Genomic DNA, 26,844 nt, shown 5'->3' with positions numbered 1-26,844 from the left:
CCTTGAAATTATGGTATATTAATATATCTTGTACCAATCTATCTAATGGTATATAACATGTGTCTTCAGATTCCATATTTACCTTACATGTGGGCTTAGAACTTCAGATTTGAAAGCGGCCTTTGAGACCATTTAGACCAGAGGTTGGCAAACTTTTTCTTTAAATGACCAGATAGTAAATATTTTAGTCTTTGAGAGATAGATGGTCTCTGTCACAACTATTCAACTCTACTGTTATTGTGGGGAAGCAGCCATAGATAATACATAGACAAAGGGGCGAGGCAGTGTTCCAAGAAAACTTCATTTACAGAAACAGGCTGCAGGCTGGGATTTGGGCTGCAGGTTGTAATTTGTCAGTCCCCGATTTATACCAGTTCCCTTGTTTTACAGGTGCAGGGACAGGCTCAGAGAGTTTAGGTGATTTACACAAGGTCCCATAACTAGTAAGTGACAGAGGTAGAATTTCAGTGGAGGTTTCTTGGCTTCCAGTAACCTTTTCCCTGCTTTTTCACACAAGTAGTCTAAGGAGCAACGGAAGTACATGAACATTTATTGAGTGCCAGGAAAGCACTATATTAAACACAGGAAGCTTATTTAATCCTCACTATAATTCTCTCAGGCAGGTAGTATTATTCCCCATTTGGCAGATGAAATGGATTAAAGAGGTGAAATTACTTGCCAGAGATCACACAGCTCGTGGGTGGTAGAGCTGAGATTTGAGCCTGGTCTGGTTGTGGCCCAAATTCTACCATAGGAAGATGTCCCTCTCAACCTTGATTTTACTATATTGTAAACATGTATTTCCTTATTTTTCTCTCTTGTTGTCATTGTTTTACTTTTTTCCGTCCAGCTATCTCTTCTTCAAGAAATTCTTATTTTCTTAAGGTTATATGTTAAATGTCCAACATGTAGCACTAACTATACCAATATTAGTTTCCTTCCTCTCAATTTCTGGTTCAGGCAACTATTCATGTTTTCTTTTGTACTAAACTTTTTTTTTTTTTTAATAAACTTTTTATTTTGGAATAATTGTAGATTGCAGTAAGTTGCAAAGCTAGTACAGAGAGTTCTTGTACACACTTCACCCAGTTTCAGTTTCCCCTAGTGTATCTCCCTACGGGACATTTGTCAAAACTAAAGTCTTCATTGGTATGTAACTATTAACTAAACTCCAGGTTTCATTCGGATTTCACCACAGTTTCCATTAATATGGAATTTGATTCTGGAATTCAATCCAGAATACCACATTGCCTCTAATTGTCATGTCTCCTTAGTGTCTTCTGGTCTGTGGCAATTTCTCTGTCTTTCCTTGTCTTTCATGATCTTGATAGTCTGAAGGAGTATTGGTCAGGTATTTTGTAGAATGTTTCTCAAAACAGCTTTGTCTGAAGAATTACTTATGATTAGATTGGGGTAATGGGTGTTTAGAAAGATTATCATCCACACGCCATCACTGGTAATGTTAACTAACATACAGAAATGCGTGTGGATCATAAGTGTACAACTTGATAAATTATCACAACATAAACATGACCATTGTAACACCTTCCAGGTCAAGAAGTAGAATGATTTTCTGTACCTAGAGCCCCGCCCCCACCCCATCTTTCTCAGAGGTAATTGCTATCCTGATTGCTAGCACCACTGAATAGTTTTCTCTTTTTGAACTTTATATAAATTGCATGATTAAGTCTATATTTTATGTGAGTTATTTCTATTTTGTCTGTGTGATTCAACTGTATTGTGTGTAACAGTAGCTTGTTCATTTTTGTTGCACTATAGTCTGCCATTACATGGGTAGGCTCTAATTTATAGATTCATTCTACTGTCGATGGATATTGGGTTATTTCTAGTATGTTGCTATTATAAATAATGTTACAGATAATTTTTGGTGTACATATGAGCATATTTCTATCAAGTAAATATCGAGGATTGAGTTTCATGGCTTGTGGAGTATGCTTATGTTAAACTTTAGAAGATACTATTAATTTTCCAAAGTGGTTCTAAAACTTTACAGTCCTACCAGCACTTTAACATTGTCATTCTTTTTTTTTTTTTTTTTTGCCTTTCTAGTGGGTATGTAGTGGTGATTTTAATTTACATTTCCCTAAGGATATTGAATAATGACACTTTTACTTCTAGCTTTCCAGTCTTCACGTCATTCATTTCTTTTTCCTGTTTTACTGCACTGGCTAAGGCCTTCGGTGTGATGTTGGATAGAAATGCTGAGAGTGAGCATCCTTATCTTTCTGATCACAGAGGGAAAGCTTTCAACATTTCTCCTTTAAAGATGATGTTTGCTGTAGGTTTTTTGTGGCTATTCTTTATCACATTGAAGAAAGTCTCTTCTGATCCTAGTTTGTGGAGAGATTTTTTTTTTTTTTTTACTTTTGTCTTTGTGTTTCATTTTAAAGTTTATTTGTTTTTGAGGGGTGCCTGGGTGGCTCAGTTGGTTAAGTGTCTGACTTCAGCTCAGGTCATGATCTCACGGTTTGTGAGTTCAAGCCCCACAATGGGCTCTGTGCTGACAGCTCAGAGCCTGGAGCCTGCTTGGGATTCTGTGTCTTCCTCTCTGTCTGTCCTTCCCCCACTCTCACTCTGTCTCTCTCTCCCTCTCAAAAATAAATAAACATTTTTAATGTTTATTTATTTTTGAGAGAAAGAAAGAGGGAGACAGAGAATCCCAAGCAGACTCCACACTGTCAGTGTAGATCCTGACATGGGGCTTGAACTCACAAATCTTGAGATCATGACTTGAACCAAAATGAAGGGTCAGATGCTTAACCAAATGAGCCACCTGGGCGCCCCTATTTTTGTCTTCCTGCTTAAAAATTTTTTTTAATGTTTATTCATTTTTGAGAGAGAGACAGACAGACAGACAGACAGAGGATGAGCGGGGGAGAGGCAGAGAGAGAGACACACACAGAATACCAAGCTGGCTGCAGGCTCTGAGCTCTCAGCACAGAGCCCCATGTGGGGCTCAAACCCACGAACTGTGAGATCATGACCTGAGCCAAAGGCAGCTGCTTAACCAACCCAGGCCCCCCTGTCTTTGTGTGGATACTTGAGTTTTTGTCAAATGACTTTCCAGCCTTCTGATTATCACATGATTTTCCTATTTCATTCTGTTAATATGCTGAATTATATTCATTGATTTTCTGAATATTAAACCAACTTTGTATTTCTGGAATAAACATACTTTGGCTGTAATATCCTTTTCATATGTTGGATTTGATTTGCTAGTATTTGATTGGGGTTTTTACATCCATGTTCAAGAGAGACTGTGGCCTGTAATTTTTCCTTCTTGCAATGTTCTTGTCAGGTTTTGGTATCAAGATGATGCTGGCCTTATAAAAGGCCAGCCAAGTTGGAAAGTGTTGCTTCTTTTTCTGTTCTCTGGAAAAGTTTATATAAGCTTGGTAGTCTGTCTTGCTTAAATTGTTAGTGGAATGTACCAGCGAAGCCATTCAGTCCTGGAGTTTTCACTGTGGGAAGGTTTTAAGTTACAGATGCAATTTCTTTATTAGATAGAGTACTATTCAGATTTTCTACTTATTCTTATGTCAGTTTTGTGTATATTTCTAGGAAATTGTCCACTTCATTTACATGTTCTAATTTACTGCTGTAAAGGTTTTTATAATATCCTTTTACCTGTATGATGCTTGCTGTTGTATCTGTAGTGATTTCACCTTTCCGTTTTCTGATATTATTTGTGCTTTTTCTGTTATTCTTTTTTTTTTTTTCAACGTTTTTTATTTATTTTTGGGACAGAGAGAGACAGAGCATGAACGGGGGAGGGGCAGAGAGAGAGGGAGACTCAGAATCGGAAACAGGCTCCAGGCTCCGAGCCATCAGCCCAGAGCCTGACGCAGGGCTCGAACTCACGGACCGTGAGATCGTGACCTGGCTGAAGTCGGACGCTTAACCGACTGCGCCACCCAGGCGCCCCTGTTATTCTTGATCAGAGTTAACCTTAATAGTTTTTTCAAAGAACTGACTTTAGCCTTTGTCAATCCTCTCTATATTCATTTTCTATTATTTCATTAATTTCTCTGATTTCTTTCTGAGTTTACTGTGGCTTTTTCCTTTACCTGAGGTGATTAGATCATAAATTTTTAGGCTTTCTTGTTTTCTTCAGATGCATTTGCTACAGATTTCCCTTTAAGCATGGCTTTAGCTTCATCTCATAAGTTTTAATATGTTGTATTTTAATTTACGTGAGATTCAAAATATTTTCTGATTTCTTTTGATTTCTTCTTTGAGCCACAGATTATATAGAAATGTATTGCTTGGTTTCCAGATGTTTGAGTTTTTTTTTAAAGTAATCTTCTTAATATAATTTATATTTTAATTCCACTGGATCAGAGAATATACTATGATTTCAGTCATTTGAAATTTGTTGTGCTTTGTTCTCTGGTCCAGCATATACTCTGTCTTGGTAAATGTTCCATGTACTCTTGAAAAGAATGTATATTTTGCGATTGTTGGATTCAGTACTGTATATATAATTAGGCAAAAATTGTTAATTTTGTTTAAATCTTTTGCACTCTTACTGATTTTATTTTCTTTTTTCTTTTTGTCTACTTGTTCTATTAGTTACTGAGAGGGGTATGTTAAAATTTCTCAGTGTGGTAGGCAGAATTCTGAGAGAGCTCCAAAGATTCACCCCTGCTGTACATGCCTGGTATGATAATAGCCTCCCTTTGAGTGTGAGTGGTGCTGGAGATAATTGATTTCAGTCCTGTTTTTAGGTAATATGTGACAAAGGTGAATGGGCTTTGCAGATTTAATTAAGGTCCCAAATTAGTTGAATTTGAGTTAATTGTTAATCAAAATTAAAATTATCCGGAGCAGGCCTTACCTAATCAGGTGAGCCCTTGAAAGGAACCGGGCCCTTCCAGAAGGCAGAGAGATTTGAAGCATGGGTATTTCGTATTGGCTTTGAATAAGTAAACCAGCATGTTGTGATGAGGGCCATGTAATAGGGAATGGCAGGTGGCTTCTGGGAGCTGAGGGCCACAGTCCTGCAACTGCAAGGAAATGAATTCTAACCATAACCAGTGAAGTTGGAAGAGGACTTCAAGCATAAGATGCATAACCTAAGATGCATAGCAGCCGGAGTTGACACAGTGATTTCAGCCAGTGGGACCTGTGCGGAGGATCCAATTCAGTCATGCCCAGACTTCTTACCTACAGAAATTGTGGGACAGTAAATGAATGCGGTTTCAGCTGCTAATAGCACAGCAATAGAAAACTAATAACTGTGGTTGTGGATGTATCTTTTTTCAATTTTAGTTCTGTTATTTTAAAAAATACATTTTGAGGGGCGCCTGGGTGGCTCAGTCGGTTAAGCGGCCGACTTCGGCTCAGTTCATGATCTCGCGGCCTGTGGGTTCGAGCCCCGCGTCGGGCTCTGTGCTGACGGCTCAGAGCCTGGAGCCTGTTTCAGATTCTGTGTCTCCCTCTCTCTCTGACCCTCCCCCATTCATGCTCTGTCTCTCTCTGTCTCAAAAATAAATAAACGTTAAAAAAAAAAAAACAAAACATTTTGAAGCTGTGTTATTAGTTACACAAAATTAGCATTATAATATTTGTGTAGTCAATTTAACCTTTTTGCCATTACAAAAAGCCTTCTTTACTTCTGATAATGCTGTGTGCCTGAAAGTCTATTTTGTGTGATTTTGGTAGAGTTATTTTAACTTTCTTTTCTGTATCTACATCTCTTAAGATGTTTCTCTTGTATATGATTGTGTTTTGTTTTGTTTCTGTCATTCTTTTATTTATTAGGTTATTTAGTTTATTTATATTTAATGTAATTATTACTGTATTTGGATTTATATATATGCCATGTTCCTAATTGTTTTTTATTTGTGCTCCTGAACAGATGTTCCTTTTTTTCTATTCTTCTTAATTGTGTTTTATTCTGTACCTCCTTTTCTTATATAACTTTTTTAGCAATTACCCTAGAGATTAAAGTATGCACCTCTGATTTAATTAAAATCTATTGTAAATTAGTATTTTTACCTCTTCCTGGACAATACAAGAACCTTAGACTACTTTAACTCCAGTTATCTCCCTCCTGCCTCTTGTGTTACAGTTTTTGTGATTTTAATTTTGAACATATTTTCTATCCCTGGAAAGATTATTATTATTATTTTATATATTCAGTTCAATTTCATTTTAGACTTACCTCCATATCTACCTTTTCTCATTGCTCTTCATTTCTTCCTGCATCTTCATGCTTTCATTTGGGATCATTTTTCTTCTACCGGAAGAATTCCTTTAAGTGTTTTGTTTTAATTTTTAAAAATTTCTGTTTATTTATTTTAATATTTTTTTATTTTTGAGAGAGAGAGCCACGGAGCATGAATGGGGGAGGGGCAGAGAGAGAGGGAGGCACAGCTCTATGCTGAGCTATCAGCTCCAGGGCTCAAACTCATGAACTGACCAATTGTAAGATCGTGACCTGAGCCAAAGTCAGATGCCCAACGGACTGAGCCATTCAGGCACCCCATTTTTAGTAATTTTTTAAAGGAGAGACCCCTACTCCTGAATTTTTCAGATTGTTTTTCATCTAAAAATGTATTTCTCTCACCTACACATTTGAAATATATATATTCAGTGGGTATAGAATTTTAGTCAACAGTTATTTTTTTCAGCACTTTGAAGATACCATTCTTCTGGCTTCTATTGTTTCTGTTGAGAATGTAGCGGTCAGTCTGATTGTTATACCTTTGAAGGGGACTGCCTGACTTTCCCCCTTTGGCTGCTTTTTAAGATTTCTCTTTGTCTCTGATTTTCAGCAGTTTCCCAATAATGAGTCTAGATATGATTTTCTTTATAACTGTTCTCCACTGGCTAAAGTGCTTTTTGAATCTGTGGTTTGGTGTTTTCATCAATTTTGGAAAATTCTCTCAGTGTTGCTGCCAAAAGCCTTGCTCAGCTTCTCAGCCACATGTTTGCTTTTAGACTTGGCACTTGCCTCTAAGACAAGGTTGCTCCAACGGCCCTGCTGAGCTCTCAGTTTCCCTGTTCTTCTGATCTCCTCTCCCCCTGTCCTCACTGTCTTTGAGGTTCTGCAAAAGCCTTGAAACCAATTTTCGGTTGCATTTTCCTGGTTCTCAGCAAGAAGTTTGCTCCAACAACCTGGTGAGCCATTGCTGGAAGTGAATCCCTTCTCTTGGTATTTGTAATCACTTCCGGCTTTTTGAAGCTGGAATATATGGCAAGCTTACAAACATGCAATATTGGGTTTAAGTTAATGGCTTCCCCACAGCATGAACTTATACCCACCTATGCCCTGTATTTCTCATTGAGAGACTATGTTAAGACTCTTGAACAGCATCAGTTTGGAGAACTGGAGAGGCTTTTTTTAGTAGAGAAGTGTGAGTGTGTTAGATTAAGAAAAGTGAGATATATCCTAAAGTTTGCAGCATAATGCAAAAAAATTACTGTGGATCCCCCTGCTGCCTACCTTTCCATATTTTACTGAGCACCAGTGTTTTCCCTGTTGAGAGGAAACTGAGGAGTTTCTTTCTCAGTGCTTCAAATGTCAGAGTCAATCCAAAGTGTTATATTGTTGCTCTGAATTTTCCATCTAATTTCCCTATATTTCAGCAGTACAATTTGGACAGAATTCACTTGCTCTACGATTGTCCCACTGGCTAGCGGAAGGTTGTATTTGCCCTTAGATATAAGGATTATTGTTTCTTCATAATTTGCTTTTTTGTGTATTTGCAGAGGGCGCTCGAGAGGAAGACCTGGATGCAGTGGAAGCTCAGATTGGTTGCAAGCTTCCTGATGATTATCGATGTTCATATCGTATCCACAATGGTCAGAAGTTAGTGGTTCCTGGGTAAGATGTTTTCCATTTGGATTATTTTTAATGACACAAATGATTTCCCAGAATGAAAATAAAAACAATTTGTACTTACTCTTAACAGATTAAAGGTGTACAGGAATTCCCTCTTCTTTGTAAGAATCCAAAAGACAAAATCTCAGGGTGTCTGGGTGGCTCGGTCGGTTAAGCATCCGACTTCAGTTCAGGTCATGATCTCACAATTCGTGGGTTCGAGCCCCAAGTCCAGGTCTGTGCTGACAGCTCAGAGCCCAGAGCTTGCTTCAGATTCTGTGTCTCGCTCACAGACACATGCTCTCTCTCTCAAAAATAAATAAACCTTAAAAAAAATCTTAAAAAAAAAAACCCTATAGCTTGAATTTGATTTTACTAAAGTAAATATGTCTCATGCAAGCAATATTTCTATCAATGCATCTTTATGCTTCTAAAACAAAGTCTGATTGGGGTTGGGGTGGGTACTGTAGTACATAGGGTGGATGTGTGTGTGTGTGAGTATATTTTAACTAAAACTGTTCAGAACCCTTAAAGTCTTTGTCCCAGGTAAATTGTTTTGAAGAGCTTGATATAAATTCTGAGTACCATATATATAAAACGCAATAATTGGTTCAGAGCTACATACACCAAAGAAAGTATAGTTTTGTCCTATTTCAGGCATAGCCTATAATTAAACGGCCTATTTTTAAGAGGAAGTATTCATTATGGAACCTTTGGCAAAAGCAGGCCATGTAGTAGTAGCTGTCGAATTCATTCACAGTATTAAAAAGTATATACTTTGGGTCTAATCTTTTTGTTCTTTTGTGAAAATTAAGCTATTTGAGAGACGTTGCATTTAATGAAATGCTCCTAAGAGTTTAGGGAGAACTTTACATTGTTCTTAGTGGAAGGTGATGTGTCTTTGTGTATGAAGAATCATGAGACGCTGTTACCATTTTGATCAGGGTTGAGTGAGTACAGGGTGATCATACTGAGATTACAAGGTAGTATTCAGAAATCAAATATTGGGCAATTAGGACTAAATTAAGTGTAAATTACTGGCTGGTTTTTTCCTAGTCTTTTTTCCCTACTGAACCGAAACTTGACAAAAATTTAAAAATTGTCATAATTTAAGAGCAAATAGGAGAGAGCTTTAATAAAAGAGTTTCCCAGAATTGACACGACAAACAGGTCATAATTTCTACACAGGGATTTATATCTATCCTCAGTACAAATAGTGAAACTTAGGATAGGAATCCTATCATCAAGGATTCCTTCCATCAAGGTTCCATCAAGGACCAATACCTATGTTCTCATGTATATGCAGTGAGATCAGTTTAGACCCCATGCATCCAAAGTTTATGAAAATTTGGTCAAGGCTTAGGTTGGTTTACATTGATATTGTCTGGTAGGTTAGGGTAAGCTAAAGGTTGTAGTAAGATAAAACTATCAGAATTTACACCTTCAAACATTAAAATAGTCATACACGCATATATAGCAAAACACTAGCAAATCAGTATATTATGGCAAGATAGTCTTGAAAGCAATAAAATGATTTTTCTTTTAAAAAGGTCTTTAAGACGTTTTAGACACTTAAGCTTTTAATTTAGATCAGAATCTTTCCACTCAAGTGTTTGAATGTAAAGAAATTGCGGTGTTTTTGGTGTTCCCGCTTTAGAATGGACATATTCATCAGTTCTAATAAAGCTGTTGATGTAAACATCGTCCATCAAAAGGATGAAGCACAGCTGTTTGTTTGGCACTGCAATTGATTACATTTTTGAGTCTCTGTTCTTAGGTTGTTGGGAAGTATGGCGCTGTCCAATCACTATCGTTCTGAGGATTTGTTAGACGTCGATACGGCTGCTGGAGGCTTCCAGCAGAGACAGGGACTGAAATACTGTCTCCCTTTAACTTTTTGCATACATACTGGTTTGAGTCAGTACATAGCAGTGGAAGCTGCCGAGGGCCGAAACAAAAATGAAGTTTTCTACCAATGTCCAGTAAGTAGAGAGTGTTTTTAAATATGGCTGTAAGATGTGTTCTGATAAGTGTATAAATGTGTGCCTTAGGAATTTTCAGGACTGTAGAATGGTATAGAGCATTATACAACTTAATTATAGACCCATCTAATTAGAGGGCTAATATCTGGCTGTAATATTCTGACATAATGAAATGCCAGAAGACATTGGATAAACAATGCAAACCACTGTGCACACAGAGGGAGGGCTGTGATATGTGTTAAGGTAATTCAAATTTGAGGAAAACGAATGAGATTTTGTTGAAGTAATTGTAATATACATTTCCAACTTAAAAAATTTAGCTTTTGAACATCAATGGATTCAAGTTCTGAGTGCAATAGAAACTTTTTAAACACTTCATTAGATAGCTGAGTTGTTGAAAAATAATGACTTTTTTTGGGAGGCTTTTGTTATGATTTTAGTGTAAACACAGACAGTGTGGTATTTGGTTTCATTCTTACTTCTTCAGTTCTTTGTAATTTTGTAGTTGTAGATCTTCTGGCTTCATTTTTGCCAAGATGTGAACTTTTAACTTAAAAGAAGAATTTAAAGTAGAAAATCATAGGTATCTCAGAGACGTGACTCCATATAACATTTAAAATATTTAAAGAGCTTTCATAGCTTTTATTTCTTCCTAAGCATTTTCATGTCTTTTATCTCGTTTTTGACTTGCTACCTCTGTAAGGTTGTAGGATGATGGCTTGGTCTCTCCATTTACTGAGAGAAGTGACCAGTCTAGAATTGTTCAGGTCTCTTGACTCTGAATCCAGAGCCCCGTCTTAATAGGCTGTATATCTTCTTACCTTAACTTCTTAACTTAAAGGATAATTTTTTTAGTTCACTGTAACAGTAATAGCAGTACATAAGTGGTTTCACTGTTATTGAGAAGTGCCTGGCACTCTTTTAAGGACTTTCTAGAAAGGGCCTAAATATAGAAATCCTAATAAGAGCAGGACTGAAAAGTGTAAGGAATGTCCGAGTGTTGGTTAGAGCACTTGTTATTTTTATCAATTTTGCCTTGTCTCCAGGGAAAGATGCAGGTGACAAACAATGAGAAATTAAGTAAAATATATTTTTCTTGATTATAATATTCTTTTTCTTGCCTAGGACCAAATGGCTCGGAATCCAGCTGCTATTGACATGTTTATCATAGGTAGGACAAAAAACAGTCTTCCTTTTCCTTTCTCCTTCCTTGTCAAAAAAATGAAGTTGGTAAAAACTTTTCCAATTACTTGATCAGCTGACAGTTTACACTTGTCCTTCTTACAGCTTGCTGGTTTAGAAAGTACTGCATCTAGGCTCTCATTCGAGTAGCCCTTGTACTTTGAATTTCTTTTCTATTTGGGAAAAAGCCATGCCCTGTATAATCTTGTACTCCTGGGACTCTGCTGTAGTACAGTGAAATGAATAGAATTACTATGAGTATGTGTGTATGTATACACGCATGCACTTTCCATCAATCATATTAATACATAATTAGAGGTATCGATAGATAAAACAACTTTATACCTATAAAGTCTGTGGGGCCAATTACAGTAAAATACTGGTGAATCACACTAGAGATCTCCCAACAGCAGTCTTCAGAAACCAATGTAAACTCTGCTCGATGAACTCCTTGCCGCAACTAGTTTTTCTTGGCCTTCAAAGGTATTTCTCACAGGATTTTGAGAACAATACAGTTTGTATGCAGTTGCGGCTCACCTCTTTGCTATTCATCCAATCTTGTTTTGCTTAGATTTTCCTCCCTTAAGAGATGCTTCCTGACTATCCACTCTGCTTTTTAAAGGCACATATTACACATCCCCATATATTAATAGTAAAGGGGCCTTGGAGGCTAAGGTGTCTGCATTTAATTATATCTCCTAATTGGAACCTCAGACAGAGTATTAGTCTCCATTTGTTCCACACTGTGACACATTACGGATTTGTGGTATATGCTTCACAATATCAAGAAACTGTCACCCCTACGTGGTAAGTTACAAAAAAACTATTTAACTTAGCCTCTAGCTTTTAGTTCCCCCTGATTCCTGTAGTCGGTTGTTTCCAAGTTAAGTGCCCTCTGGGGAGTATGCCCCTTCTCACTGCCCTCTTTGGCATCTTTGCATAGCACATACCTTCAGAGGTGATCACCATGGCTCTAGGACAGTGGTGCTACTAATTTATAAACTAAAGGCTTCCTGAACTCTAAGGTAAGCTACCGGCTGAGCTCTGTGAGTTTCTTATTCTTAGTTTGGTGCTGGTCTGACATGGTGTGGAAGGCCCCACCGCTACAGCAGAGTACTAAGGTCTGATGAATAGTATTCTAGTAGCTGGGATGTCTCCCGGAATAAGAGAGCAGCAAAGCAAAAGATTTGAGATGAGGGAGGACAGATGGGGTGAGAAGTTAGTGCTGGGAGGAGAGATAAGAAAGTGGCTTCCTTTAAGCTGCCTTGATAAAACCCCAGTGCTATCAAAGAGATGCCAAGATATAGGCTTACTTTAAAAAGTAAACTACCTTGGAATATATAAATTACATCTTGATTCAACTAAGTTTGACTTTCTTGGAATTTTTGGTAAAACACAAGATGGAATCTCCTGGTGTTTGGTAAATTATTAACTGATATTTAAGAAAACGAGAAGCTGTTCAGATGAGTTGAGTAATGAAGACTACCTAGGAAATTTTGTCCTTATTTTAAAGAATACACTTGGGTGTGTATTGTAATAAATTAAGATATATTAAAGTACAACACCAATTTCTTTTTTAGGTAAACCATGAACAATTTGAGGTTTTCTCACCGTAACACTTTATTCCATGAATTATACAAAATGATGTTTTAAACTTTACAGGGAAATTACTAGTTCTAAAAACAAAATTGTAACTTCTTTGAATTTTAATGACATTATTCATGTGGCTCCTTAATATCTTGTTCAGAGTGGATAGATGGTAGGTGATCATTTGAATACAGTAACATTCAATAAATAAAGGGTCAGAATAGGTCATTCATTAGTAGACACTGAGAAAAGAGCCTACTATTGTGGTTTCCCTTCTCTCGGTTGATGCCCTTAAAATTTTAAAGCTAGACACAAGACCCAAGCTTAAATTGTATGTTCTATTATTCTCGGAATAGTAGAATAGTAAGTAAATGCTATAAATTTAGCTCCAGTGTTCAGCATGGCAGAATGTAAGAACTGGGTTACTAGAAACAAGATTACAGAGAAATAACAGAAAAACATTGATTAAGGGACTAATATTGCCAGGCACTGAGTTGTATTAATAATAGATAATGGGGGTCTTAGAAAGTTATGTTATATTACCTAGAAGGGGCAAACATAATTCATGTAAATACTTGTCATTGATCCGCTCAGTAGATCACGGATGTGTAGTCCGGTCTGGACAAGAAAATGGAGGTCGTTGAATATGGAGGACTGTAATGCAGTCCCTAGTCCCTAGGGTCTAGGGACGTGCATGAGTCAGGACGTACCTGGGCCAAGGGTATACCCTGATCATCTGAGGATAGGTGCTGATATTTTTCCTGTAGTTTCTTCTAAACATAGCTATATCTCTTTTGTTCCATATGTTCTAGAAATGATAGACAGAAGAAGGCTTTTTATTCTTGTACCAGCACAAAATAAAGTTTAAAAATTTATTATTGAATTATAAGCATAAAAATAGTTTGAAGGTAGATGGAAGATTCCCTAGCAGGGTAGTTGAGAATGAGATGAGAATTGAGAATGGAAATTGATCTATGAATGGTAAGTACAAGTGTATCTGTGTTTCTAGTTTTGACCTCATATCTTAAGCAGAGAGAAATTATCATTGTTTACTTGTTTCCTGTACAGATTTTGCAAAACTTATTTGTCCTTTTCTTCCTCCCCACCCCTTCCTGGTTTATAGGTGCTACTTTTACTGACTGGTTTACTTCTTATGTCAACAATGTTGTATCGGGTGGCTTCCCTATCATCAGAGACCAGATTTTCAGGTATTTCACTCAAGACTTTTCGAATAAAAATATTTGTAAATGAGAAGAAAACGTTAGTTACAGATCTTGAGATGAAGTTTGGAAGAAGGTTGATAATAGAACCTCTCGTTTTCTTAAACGCCACTACTTTATTCTCACTTTAAAGCCACATTCAGACACTTGGAGAGGCAATATTTTTCTTCTCTTGAAGGATCTAGAGAAAAAACTGATTTTGATTTAGAAGTTAGGGCTTTATAGTATAGTTTCTTTTTATACATAGTTTCCTTTGGGGTGGGGGAAGCTGTTTGCCAGTTAATGGATTTATTTTGAATAGGAAGTCAGTAACTACTAACTCCTGGCAAATACTATTTATTGTCTCTAAATGAACCCTCCAGGTGTGACAGATAGTGTAGAGGTAATATTGGTTCACAGTAGCCTGGTTGGCAGAAATGACAAATTAGTTAGAAATTAGAGGTCTCTAGAATAACTTGCTAACACATTTTATTGTCAGAGCCACTGTTGATAGGACTTTCAGGTGTCCCAAAAGTTTCCTGGCTCTGAAAACTGAGATAAGCTCTTTTCAGTTTCCAGTTTAATCAGTGAATCATTACTGGAACCACTGCTCATTGAGCCTTGGCTGCTGTCCTTACAGATCTAAAGTCTTCAAGGTTTTCTAGTTCATAATTTCTAGTTTTCTTCTCAGCTTAAAGGGACTATACCTTTACGTTCCCAAATATGGTTTAAATTTTTGATCCTAAAATGAAGTAAAAGCCATTTCACACAAGAAAGATCTTGAGATCTTTCATCTTAGAGACTTGAAGTTAGTTGATTAAAAAATGTTTAATGTTTTAAAATTATCTAGATATGTTCACGATCCAGAGTGTGTAGCAACAACTGGGGACATTACAGTGTCAGTTTCCACGTCGTTTCTGCCAGAACTTAGCTCTGTACATCCACCCCACTACTTCTTCACATACCGAATCAGGTGAGAACTGTAAGTGGGGTCGCCTTTCAGTTAATGGTGGGCTATATCCTGTGGTTGTGTTGTTCTCTCCCCTTTGACACGATACATGAAACGCATTTTGAAAGACAGCTTCTTGCTGAGGTGTGGAGGAACGTGGATAACAAAATTTTTTATAAGCTAGTGTCCGTAAGGGACTTGAGTTTACAGTAACCTCCAAGTTACTTAAGTTATTTCTTGCAGATGTACTGTGTTTAAAGAATTGTGCCAGGTTCCTTGAGGTGGACACTAAGTTGTAATCATCATGAAAGCTCTCTGGGAGAGTTGTAATGCATTCCAGAAGCTATCAAATTGCCCAGGATGAAACCGTGCATTTTAAATTTCAGTTAGCTTGCCTATATTCAGTTAAAAATCAAATATTTATTAGGTGCTGCCTAGTATCAGACACGGTGTTAAGCACTGGATTTGGTTAAATAAAAAACAAATATTAAATTCGCTTTAATTAGAAGTACTCTGTGCTGTGACATAAAGATAGCTCATTGCTTTAAGGGATTAAGGATACTTTGTTTATAGATTTATTTTTATATTTATTTTTTATGATGTGTTATATATATTTTAAAAGTACATATACGTGCATATATACACACTGGAAATATTTTTGCTGCCATATACTAACCAGGGAGCATCATAGGATTTTGGTATTATATGCAGCCTTTGATATATCCAGTTACATAGGTGCAGATGTTTGTGTTTTGGATTTTTTTTTAAGTTTATTTATCTTTGAGAGAGAGCCTGCACGTGTGAGGAAGAGAGGGGCAGAGAGAGAGGAGAGAGCATCCCAAGCAGGCTCCGCACTGTCAGCATAGAGTCCAATGTGGGGCTCAATCTCAAGGACTATGGGATCATGACCTGAGCTGAAATCAAAAGTTGGATGCTTAACTGACTGAGCCACCCAGGCGCCCTGATGTTTGTTATTTTAATTGTTTAATTCAAATCCTGCCTAGGCTTGAAACATGCTTAAAATAATAATACCGACACTTGCTTATAGGGTACTCAAAATAAGGGACAGCAGATTCCTAGAGAAAAGGGGGAAATAATAGTATTGGGAAACAGTCAAGGTATAATCCTAGTAACTGACTAGTGACATTTTGCTTTGAGCTTTCTAGAAGCAAAAGGGAAATGTCCTGTGAAAAAGAAACAGAAAGTTTTCATTGCACTAAATTCTAGTAAGCATTTCATACATTCATCTTTACTTGAACAGCAAAAGATTATTATCACCCAGTGTGTTTATAAATTTTTATGTTGCCCTTTCTATTGTTGATTCTTACGGAAAGTCAAGTGAGCAAATTGAGTGAAAGCATTTCTGTGGGAGAGTCAAGCTAATCAAGCCATTATCTTTGAGAGCTTATAGAAATAGATGGTTAACACAGACGTTGGGTTGGGTTTCTTAATTTCCTTTGGGAACTTTTTCATAGTCTTAGTCCAAATATTATAGCTCTTAAACAAAAGAAACAAAATCAGGCCAGATTTGTGTCTCTACCACCCCATTCCCTTCTCCAGGATTGAAATGTCAAAGGATGCACTTCCTGAGAAGGCTTGTCAGTTGGACAGTCGCTATTGGAGAATAACGAATGCTAAAGGTGATGTAGAAGAAGTTCAAGGACCTGGAGTAGTTGGTATGTAACTCAAGATTTGGGTTTACATATCAGTTGCCTCTAAGACATTTTGGAGAGCATCTATGTTGCATACAGCTTGGAAAATGCATGATGTAGTCAGTGGATAAGACTGATCTTTTAATAGCTGTGTTTACAATGTGAAAGATATCATAGATTTTGGGCTTTCTTTGACTCCAATATTTGCTTCATAAATATAATGTGTAAAGATCATTATTCTATTAGATTAGTACCTTAAACATGAACTTTTCTAAAATTATAGCAAACAATTATTCAGGGATTGATTTTCTGTTCTGTAGATCACCCGAGTTCTTTATTTGCTTCTTAAGTTCTTTATTTATTTTTTTTTCCGGTGGGATAATTATTTGTTATCATAGTCTGTGGTTACTGGGCATAGAGCAGAAGGAGAAAATAAATTTCATATTGGTCATCTCTTTGAAATTTGGGGGAAATGTTAAAATCAGTAACTCAGATTTTTGTTTGTGGATTTCAATCATCTTTAGCTCTGATTGTCATTGACATTCAGCTTTTTAAAAGATTATGATTATCATAAGTTTCTGAACCCTAATACCATCACTGTTAACATTTTGCTATGTTTCCTTTTAGTTGTTTTTTTTTTCCTAATCGTGCATTTACTTTAACATAGTTTGCATAATCCCACAGAGGGCATTATCTTATTTGCTGTGATGAAGAACTGAATTTTATACCTTGGTTTCTTTTTTTTTTTTTTTTTTTTTTTTCAACGTTTTTTATTTATTTTTGGGACAGAGAGAGACAGAGCATGAACGGGGGAGGGGCAGAGAGAGAGGGAGACACAGAATCGGAAACATACCTTGGTTTCTTATTACTGTCTTCTCTGCAGGTGAATTTCCAATCATCAGCCCAGGTCGGGTATATGAATACACAAGTTGTACCACATTTTCTACAACATCAGGATATATGGAAGGATATTATACCTTCCATTTTCTTTACTTTAAAGACAAGATCTTTAATGTTGCTATTCCCCGATTCCATATGGCTTGTCCAACATTCAGGGTGTCTATAGCCCGATTGGTGAGTTAAATTTTCCTCTGGGACTGATTTATGTGACTTTGTAGAATTAACTCCACAGAGGGATTTTGTTGATTAGCCAGACAAATGGTTTACAAATGGTGTTCCCAGAGAACCCTAGAGATTCTGAGGAAATATCATGGGGGGGCCATGTGAATATGTAGGGGTGGTGGATAATAAGTAAGCTAGACTGCATACACTTCAATCAGAGTAACTCTACTGTTAGCTGTTTGTTTGTTTTGTTTTTTGTTTTTCATAGACGTCACTTTTTTTGAGCAGTTTTAGATTCATAGAAAATTGAGCAGAAGGTACAGAAATTTCCCAAATACCCCCTGCCCCCATGCATGCACAGACTTCCCCATTATCAGTAGCTCCCACCAGAGTGGTATTTTTGTTAACAGTTGATGAACCTACATTAGCATATCAAAATCACCCAAAATCCATAGTCTACATTCGGGTTCACTCTTGGTGTTAGATATTCTGTGGGTTTGGACAAATGTATAATGACACGTATCCACCATCATAGTATCATGTAAAATAGTTACTGGTTTTAAAGGTTCAGTCTCTTTTCCACTGTTTCCAAAAACAATTCTGTGGCCTAATGAGAAGCACCACACTAGACCAGTTAGAACAGGCTTTATTTTATTTCATTAAGATTAGGAAAACAATTTCTTGCAGTGTTTTTGCTAAAAATCTCAATTTTGTAAAGTAATACAAATATCCTATAGAGAGACGACTAAAAGTACAAGTCTACCCATTAAACCCTCTTTGTAGTCGTCTCTCTTTGGGATCGTTTCCTAAATCAACTAGGTATAATTTTGAAATCTCATCTTTAGGATTACCTTATGATCGTGGCAGTACCCCAATCTTATGGGTTATAAAAGATTATGGATTAAAGAGAATTATGAGGCTCCAGCTATATAATAGGAATAAAATAAAATATAATATGACTTGTATACCCAGAATGTAACTGAGTCATAGGTGCTGAATGTTCAGAGAGGGCCCTCCGGCTCCTGGGATGACCCTGATGGGCGAGTCCAAGATAAGTGTGGGAAGATGGACATGATATTAATCAGGCCTAGAGCTGACACATTCCCCGTTTGGAAAGAGAAGGATAATGTTGAGACTGTAGGCCATTACGCTTGCATGTCTGGTGAAAAGGATCTACAGTCTGGGTTTGGAAGTGAAGTTTAGCTTCCCTCCCAGTGGAAGAATGCTTTCTACTGTATATTTCCAGCACCAGGAATTTGTTACTTCCTATAACATTCTCCTGTTTTTGACCAGTCCAGTTTCTGTATGAGATTGGTATCACCTATGAATGTTTGATACAGCTCATTAGTGAAGCCATCTGGCACTAGAGTTCTCTTGGTGGGAAAGTTTGAAATAGGAATTTAATTTCTATAATGTATTTTCTATTGCTTCTTGTTTCACTCTTGGTAATTTGTGTCTTTCAAGGAATTTGTCCGTTTTGTCTAAATGTTGAACTTACTGGCATAAAATTATTTACAATATTCCCTTGATATCCTTTTAATGGCCGCAAGAACTGTAGTCCTATGCCCTTTTTTGCTCTTAATATTGGTAATTTATATCTTTTGTTGATCAGTTCACCTAAGGGGTTATCCCTTTTACTGGTCATTTGAAAGAACAACTTTGGGTTTCACTGGTTTTCTCTATTGTTTGCTCATTTTCTATTTCATTGATTTCTGCAATTATATTTATTTATCTCCTCCTACCACTTTGGGGTTCGTTTGTTTTTTTACCAGCTTCTTAAGGTAGAAGTTTAGATTATTGACTTTAGGCCTTTCTTTTCGCTAAAGCACTGTTTTGGCTGTGTTTCATAAATTTCGATATTTTGTTTTCAATAACATTTAATTCGAAATATTCTCAAATTTCCCTTGTAATTTAATTTTGGTCTGTAACTTTTCTAAAAATGTGTTAATTTTCAAACATTTGGAGGTTTTCCAGTTAACTCTTGTTTAATAATTTCTAATTTTGTTATGGTTAGAGAACTCACTGTGTGTAGTTTCAACCCTTTTAAATGTTTTATGTCCCAGCATTATGGTCTATTTTGGTAACTAATCCCTGTGTATTTGAAAAGAATGTATATTCTGCTGTTCGTGGGAATATTATGCTATAAATGATAGTTTAGATTGGTTGACTGTTTTTCAAATATTCTATATATTAACTGATTTTTTTTTGTCCTTGTTCTCTGAAAGATGATTGTTGAAATCTCCAACCACAATTAGTTTCGTCCATTTCTCTTTTTAATTCTATCAGATATGCTTCACGTATTTTGAAGCTCTATAATTATATGCAAATATGCTTGGGATTCTTATGTTTTTTTAATGAAGTGCTTTCTTTTATTATTATGAAATCTCTCTCTCTGTCTCTGATAATATTTCTTGTCCTAAAGTTGCTAATATTCCAGACGTAAAGTGTAAAAGAATGTTGAGGTTTGTTTGGGCAGGCAGTTAAGTTACTGTGGGGTCAGCTTGCTCCTGTTGAGACTTGTTTTTAATGTTTGTTAGGGTGGGGTATAAAGTAGTCTTTAATTTAGGACAGTAGTTCTCAAACTTTTCGGTCTCATGGCTCCCTTAAACTTTTAAAAATTATTGAGGACTTCAAAGAACTCTTGTTTATATGGGTTATATCAATATTTATCATGTTAGAAATGAAAACTGAGAAGTTTTATAATATTTACATACTCTTTTTTTAAAGTTTACAATTTTTAAATTTCTAATTTTAAATTATAATAATAAACTCATTACATGTTCAACCCTCTTAACCATGTTCTTACTTATTTAGAGTTTTAATTTCCTCCCAACCACAAATAAGCATATAAAATTTTGACATGCCTTGTGGAAAATGTTTCTCTCTCTCAAGGATGAGAAATCAATAAAAGAAATGAGAATTCTGGACTTACTTCTAATCAACATGAAAGAGGCAGTGGGGATTGTATTTGTATTGTGTTGTACTTGTATTGTACCTTCCCTGTGGAAATACTTGTTTTCTTGATATGGAAATGAATGGAATTGTTCTCCTTTTTTGTGCCCTGACCGTATGATAATTATTGTACTTAATACTTGGCTTTTGCTTTATACTTTGAATGTCACTATAAAATATACTTTTGGTTGATCTTAAGCCTTTTCTTGCTCTAGGTGGGTTTGTTGTTTGCTTTTGGACACTTGAGAGGTTCCCGCTGCTTATTTATTTCCATCTTACCCCTGTGCGCCTCTTTCCGTCTGCTGCTTCTGTGTGTACACTTTTATCAGAGACCATCAGCAATCTCCCTCTTTAGCCGCGTTGATTTCTTTAACAGTTTTTTCTGTTCTCTTCTTCATTAAGATGACTGATGATCATGCTACCTGAATTTAATGTTTTAGAATTTCCTAAGCCTTCCCCGTCGCCCCTTTGGAACCTTCTACTGAATTTTAAAGTCTTCATTCCCTAGATTGAGAAAATAAAAAAAAATAAAAATAATGGAATATCATGTCATATTTATGTATATTTTCTCTGATTGCTGTTAATGTTGTTGTTATTAGTGTTATAATAAATCCTAAGTGACAATCCTTTGACAGCTCCTAAAGAACAATTTCTTTCTCCCACATTAATTAATTTGCTTGCTCAACAAATATTATTGAGTACCTGCTAGGTGCTGGGGGAAATGCGGTGAACAACACAGCCAAAATCTGCCTTCGGGGATGTAATGTACAGCACGGTGACCATAGTTAATACTGTATTGCCTATTTGAAAGTTGCTAAGAGAATAAATCTTAAAAGTTCTCATCACAAGAAAACATTCTGTAACTATGTATGGTGACGGATGTTAACTAGACTTACTGTGGTGATCATTTTGTAATATATACAAATATCAACTCATTATGTTGTACACCTGGAACTAATGTAATGTTGTATGTCAATTATACCTCAATAAAAAAAAAAAAGAAAGTTGAGGAAATTAAAAACAAAACAAAACAAAAAAAACCTCTGCCTTGGAATTTACATTCTAGCTGGAAGAGACAAGGGTAGCAAATAAACACTATCTAGTTATACCAAGTAGTAAAAAGTGCTCTGGAGAAAAATCAGAGTAAAGGATATAAGGAGTGTCTGTTGGGTTGTTCTCATATAAAGATATGTTGGGGAATGCCTCGGTGACATTTGATTTGAGACTTGAAAGAAGTAGAGGGAGAATGGTGTTCCACACAAAAGAACAGCAAGTGCAAAGGCCCTGAAGCACTCATGTTACATAAACATAATACTAATGCTTGGTATGTTTGAAGAATTGCAAGAAGGCCGATGTAGCTGGAGTGCAGTGACTGGGGGAGAGTGGTCAGAGATGAGATCAGAGGGGTAGTGAGTGCTGGATATGAAATGCCATAAAGGCCTCGGGGGAAGGGCTTTTGCTGACATCACATCTCACGTTTCCCAGTACTTCCTACATCACCACCTAGGTACTCCCTGCTGTTCAGAACTCTGTCCCATATAGCAACTCCTCTCATTGAGTCTTCAAATGTATGAAAGAGAAAAACTGACAGCAGAGTAAATCAAGACCTGATTAGAGACACGAAGTTTCCATGAGATGATCGGATATTGCGTGTTCAACCTCACTATTGCCCTATTCAGAGAGCCTTCAATGAGTTAATTTCAAAGTAGAGGCTACCCATGGTGGTTGGATTGAATCGATGTGTCTTTATAGTAGGAGCTCCATAGAAATCTAGTAAACCTCGTGACAGTACATAAAAGTTACCAGTAGAGGTCATACCTTATTAATATTTTTGCATCCTCTTTTCTACAAGCATATAGATTAATAAAGAATTGTTACTTAATCCACTGAAATAAATTCAGTAAAATTTTATCTTGGGTTGTTAGGAGTGGTCTGTTGGCTACCTTGTACAAATTATCAACTACCAGGTAAAAAATAAATACTGTATTAATGAAATATATCTACCATTAAAACCACATTGAGCATTCTAAAACGTGTGTGTTTGTATATATATATATAGATAGATATAGATATATAGATATATAGATATATAGATATATAGATAACATATATATTCTTGCATCAGCATATGCATTATGAAAATACATTGTTCAAGTCTATAGAAATTCATATATGGCGTGTCCAGTTGTTTATAGATAAGTGAGAACTTACATAAAATAAGTATAAAAAACTGATGGAAGTTCTTATCAAAAGATTGTCTTCTCTTTCAAGGAAATGGGTCCTGACGAATATGAAGAGATGGAAGAGGAAGAAGAAGAGGAGGAGGAGGAAGACGATGACGATTCGGCAGATATGGACGAATCTGATGAAGATGACGAGGAAGAGAGACGAAGGAGAGTCTTTGATGTTCCCATTCGCAGGCGCCGCTGCTCTCGCCTTTTCTAGCAAGGCTCTGCAGGCGGGAAGCACTGGCATGAATCCAGTTTGTTAAGTAGATTTCTCAATAATGTAAATAACTAAATTGTTCTCAGCACATAGCAGGAAAACTAGCATGAAATGTTGTTCCAGGCCCTGGGTTCTCTGCGACACTGCATTAGGAATTGGATTGTTTTGGTTTGCTTTGTGTTTCTGAGGTAGAGGAGGAAATGGGAATCTTTTTTTTTTCTTCTTTTTTTCCCCCTCTTCTAGAAGTCCATGGGTGAATAGTTCTCTAGCTAAAGAACCGACATTGCTTTGCTTTAAAAGATTTTATACTTCTACAGATAGGGAAATGAGAGGGAACTGTTTTGAATGAGGATTTTTAAATGTAGCAGAAATACCTACACAGGGATAGAGAGAAACTATGTGACTGAATGATTCTGTGAAAAGACTTCTTGCAGTTGTGAATTATTTAGAAATGAACAGAATTTGTAATTAGGCTAATCCATTTAGTGATTCCTATATATTTTGTACTCCCGGGGAACTAATTGACCTAATAGTTTGAATGCTAGTTGTTTGTCCTTTCTTAGACAATCTGTCCTTGAATTTAAAGTTTTCATCACTACAACCTCGAACTTAAAGTCTTTATCACTATGACCTTGGCCTTGCATTCAGTCTTAAACTCTACCAACCTTGAATTTAATTTAAAACCTTCAACATGACAACCTTGAATTTAATTTAAAGTCTTTAGTGCAATGACCTTTTTTCATAGTGTTCACAGATGCATCGTTTTCGAAATGTGTGTAAAACTATGTGTTGTGTTGTTTATTAACAGACGAATCTTCACGATGTCTCATGTAGTCTAAATCTGTAAATACTGCTTCTGTTTTGTTTCTCCTTTATACACTTGACTGTCTAACTTTGTGATAAGTGACATGAATTTTATGTTAAGTATAAACATGAATTTTTTTGTAATTATACAATTAAGAGTTTGGAATGACATCCTCCAAGTGGCAAAAACTCACATTTTAAAAACAAATTTTGGTTCTGATCCCGTATTTTGTGTAATTGCCTATTTTCCATAAACTAATATTAATCAGCCTTTGCACCTTTCCATCTTAAGATGGGAAATGAAATTGAAATCCATTGTCCTGTTGCCAGAGGCCCATTCAAAGTCATTTCCTGGCTTTGACTATACCCTGTCATATGCTCTACTTTCTGTTTTCTGCAAGAATAGTTCTTTTGTAGGGAAAACTGTAGGAAGAGGGAAGTATATGCCGGGTTAAGCAGCTGCCCCCAGGGACTATGAAGACCCTTTCATATTGTCTCGTGTCAAAATGTTCTGAAATGGAGTAAGTAGTTTTTCCTGCTTATTTTTTAATTTTATCATCAGTCTACCAAATCCTTCTATTATGCCTATCTCTCCCTTAAAAAAAAAAAAAAAAAAAAAAAAAAAAAGCCAACCTACTGAGCTTTAAAAAGAGAAAGTTTCCTAGTAAAGCAATAATTTAAAACTAGTTAACGTGGAAAGTTAAAGCTGGTCCCAGCATCCCTTGCCATTTTTGCTTCTTTGTCTTTTCTGGCTGACCTCTCCCCTCTATTCACAGAATACTCAGGATGCCCCACATCTCCCCTGCAACCCCATTCAATTCTTGCTTCTCAGAATACTTCAGGCTTATTTATCCTCTCATTTAAATTCACTTTCTCTTAGCGTGTTGAATGAATGACCTCTCATTCATACCAAGGTATGATTGATTGGTTGACAACATGCTCAAGTGTTGTATTTCATTGGCAAGAATGTGTATTCACACATAAAAGGGATCTAATGGTTGGCCAGCCTAAGCTTTTGTAGAGCGAAGCCCAGGTATAGTGAAGGTGGAGGTCCCTTGAGACCACTATCTTTCACTCATTTGTCTAAAGCTTGATGTATCAATTAGGATGAGACAGATACCTAAATGAACAGCAGCAAATGGTTTAGGGGTTATTTTTCTTTTGTGAAAAGTCAAGGGTGACTAGTTGAGGACTGATACAGTGGCCCAGTGGTGTCATCATTTGCAGATTCCTTCCAGGTTTCTGTTCTGCCATCCTTTGCACAAGGCTTTAATCATAAAGGTCACCTCGTGGTTGCAAGATGGCAGCTGCAGTCCTATTATAACCCAGGAAGGATGATGAGAAAAGGGACCAATTAAATGGAAAGTAAAGTCAAACATAAGGCTGGAGAGGTAAGCCAACGAGGTTTCCAACAGTCCTGTGGAGAACAGGTAGAAAAGTGTGTGTGTGGGGGGGGGGGTACACGTAAGGACAGTGATGCAGAAATTAACATGGGCAGCATGGAGACCTAGTGTGAAGGACTTGTAATACTCCAAGTAAGACATGCTACCGGCTTAAATTAGAACATTAGCGGTGGGAGTGGACTGAAAAGACAAAACCGATATCTACATGATTATGTAGGAGTTGGTGATTAGATGTGAAAGAGTGGAAGAAATCAAAGTTGATTCCCAGGTTTCTGGCTTCATTTATGAAAAACAAAGTTTGCAGGAAATGCAGTTGGACACTGGAGATGAAATTTGGACACATTTTGAATTCAAGAAGCCTGTAGGACACACTAGTTTCAGCAGTCAGGTATGAATATGAAAACTGAGGGAGAGTGGTCAGGAATGGAGAATATAGATTTGCAAATTACCTGCAAACACACATCCCCAAGGTAAAACCAAGCAGATGCAGTGTTCTCGCCCAAGGAGCACAGAGCAGTGGTTCTCAGTCCAACCTGGCAACACCAGATTTATGAGAGGTAGTGGAAAAGGCTCAAGACTGAAAGGATGGGGTGCCTGGATGGCTCAATGGGTAAAGTTTCTGACTCTTGATTTCTGCTCAGGTCATGATGTCACAGTTTGTGAGACTGAGCCCCGCATTGGGCCCTGTGTGACAGTGAAGAGAAGAGCCTGCTTGGGATTCTCTCTCCCTGCCTCTCCCCCACTCATTCTCTCTCTCAAAATAAATAAATAAATGTTTGAAAAAAAAAAAAAAGCCTGGAAGATCGAGAAACTGGAAGCAAAACCAGGAGAGGGTGGGATCTCAGAATCCAAGAGTTACAAGGAGGCAATAGCTAATAGGATGCCTATGAGATAATGCATGTGAAAGAGTTTAGTAAACAAGGAAATACATGTATTTGCTGTTTTTTTTTTAAGTTATTTATTTATTTTGAAAGAGAGTGCAAGGGGGGGGGGGGAGGGGCAGAGAAAGAGAGAGACACAGAGAGAGACTCAGAATCCGAAGCAGGCTCCAGGTTCTGAGCTGTCAGCACAGAGCTGGACCGGGGCCCAAACTCACAAACCGCGAGATCAAACCCTAGCTGATGTCAGCCATTTGACTGAGCCACTCAGGCGCCCCTGTATTTGCTGTTTTCAGCAGACACATTTTAAATATCAAAGTAAGTCTTGGTTTGATACTCCCATTTCTAGAGAGGAAAACCAAGATTTGGGCACCACCAACTGAAACTCATTCCCTGACATCCAAAAGCCATCAGGATCGTGGTAGAAAGCACATGTCATAATCAGTTATATGATTTCCCTACTTAAATGGTATCTCATGCATTTACGAAAAAGAAGGAGACTCAGGCTGCAGCAGGGTTGGAGAACCTGACAGCCAGGCCAAGTGGGGGCTTGGCATGGGCCCAATAAAGTTTTTTGAAACATTTTATTTTTTTTTAACGAACGGAAAATCTGAAGTCATGGACTTTTCATATATTTGTTTCCTAAAACAAATCAGAGGAGGACATAAACTTTCCGTTTCTGGGGTTTTAAAGATCTTAATCTATTCGTGGCCACGGTCTTTTTTCTGAATCTGGGCGGGTAGCCTGAGTCACCCTGCGCGCAGTGGCTGCCCCGTTGCCTGGCCAGGGCTGGTTGCGCGGCCGTCGCTCAGGTGGTCTGGGCGCGCGCGGTGAGCTCCAAGGGTCTACAGATCGCTCTAGGACCTGGGTGACCTTGGGCTCCCAGACTGCGGCGCGCGA

General features: G+C 37.1%; 1 protein-coding gene across 1 annotated transcript in view; it reads left to right on the top strand.

Annotated features, from left to right (window-relative positions):
* Positions 1-23,883, top strand: part of FBXO3 (F-box protein 3) — a 32,978-nt gene extending 9,095 nt beyond the window's left edge. Inside the window, exons 4-11 of the mRNA XM_058688592.1 lie at positions 7,738-7,852; positions 9,627-9,831; positions 10,957-11,002; positions 13,724-13,808; positions 14,650-14,772; positions 16,309-16,424; positions 17,284-17,474; positions 22,686-23,883. Coding sequence (XP_058544575.1) covers positions 7,738-7,852; positions 9,627-9,831; positions 10,957-11,002; positions 13,724-13,808; positions 14,650-14,772; positions 16,309-16,424; positions 17,284-17,474; positions 22,686-22,859 — 1,055 coding nt within the window. The 3' untranslated portion in view covers positions 22,860-23,883. The remainder of the gene's footprint in view (positions 1-7,737; positions 7,853-9,626; positions 9,832-10,956; positions 11,003-13,723; positions 13,809-14,649; positions 14,773-16,308; positions 16,425-17,283; positions 17,475-22,685) is intronic.
* Positions 23,884-26,844: the final 2,961 nt, after the last annotated feature.

This window comes from Neofelis nebulosa, chromosome 10 (assembly GCF_028018385.1).
Source record: "Neofelis nebulosa isolate mNeoNeb1 chromosome 10, mNeoNeb1.pri, whole genome shotgun sequence".
Lineage (NCBI taxonomy): Eukaryota > Metazoa > Chordata > Mammalia > Carnivora > Felidae > Neofelis > Neofelis nebulosa.
Note: the sequence above shows the minus strand (reverse complement) of the source record. Positions and strands in the feature narration are given on the sequence as shown.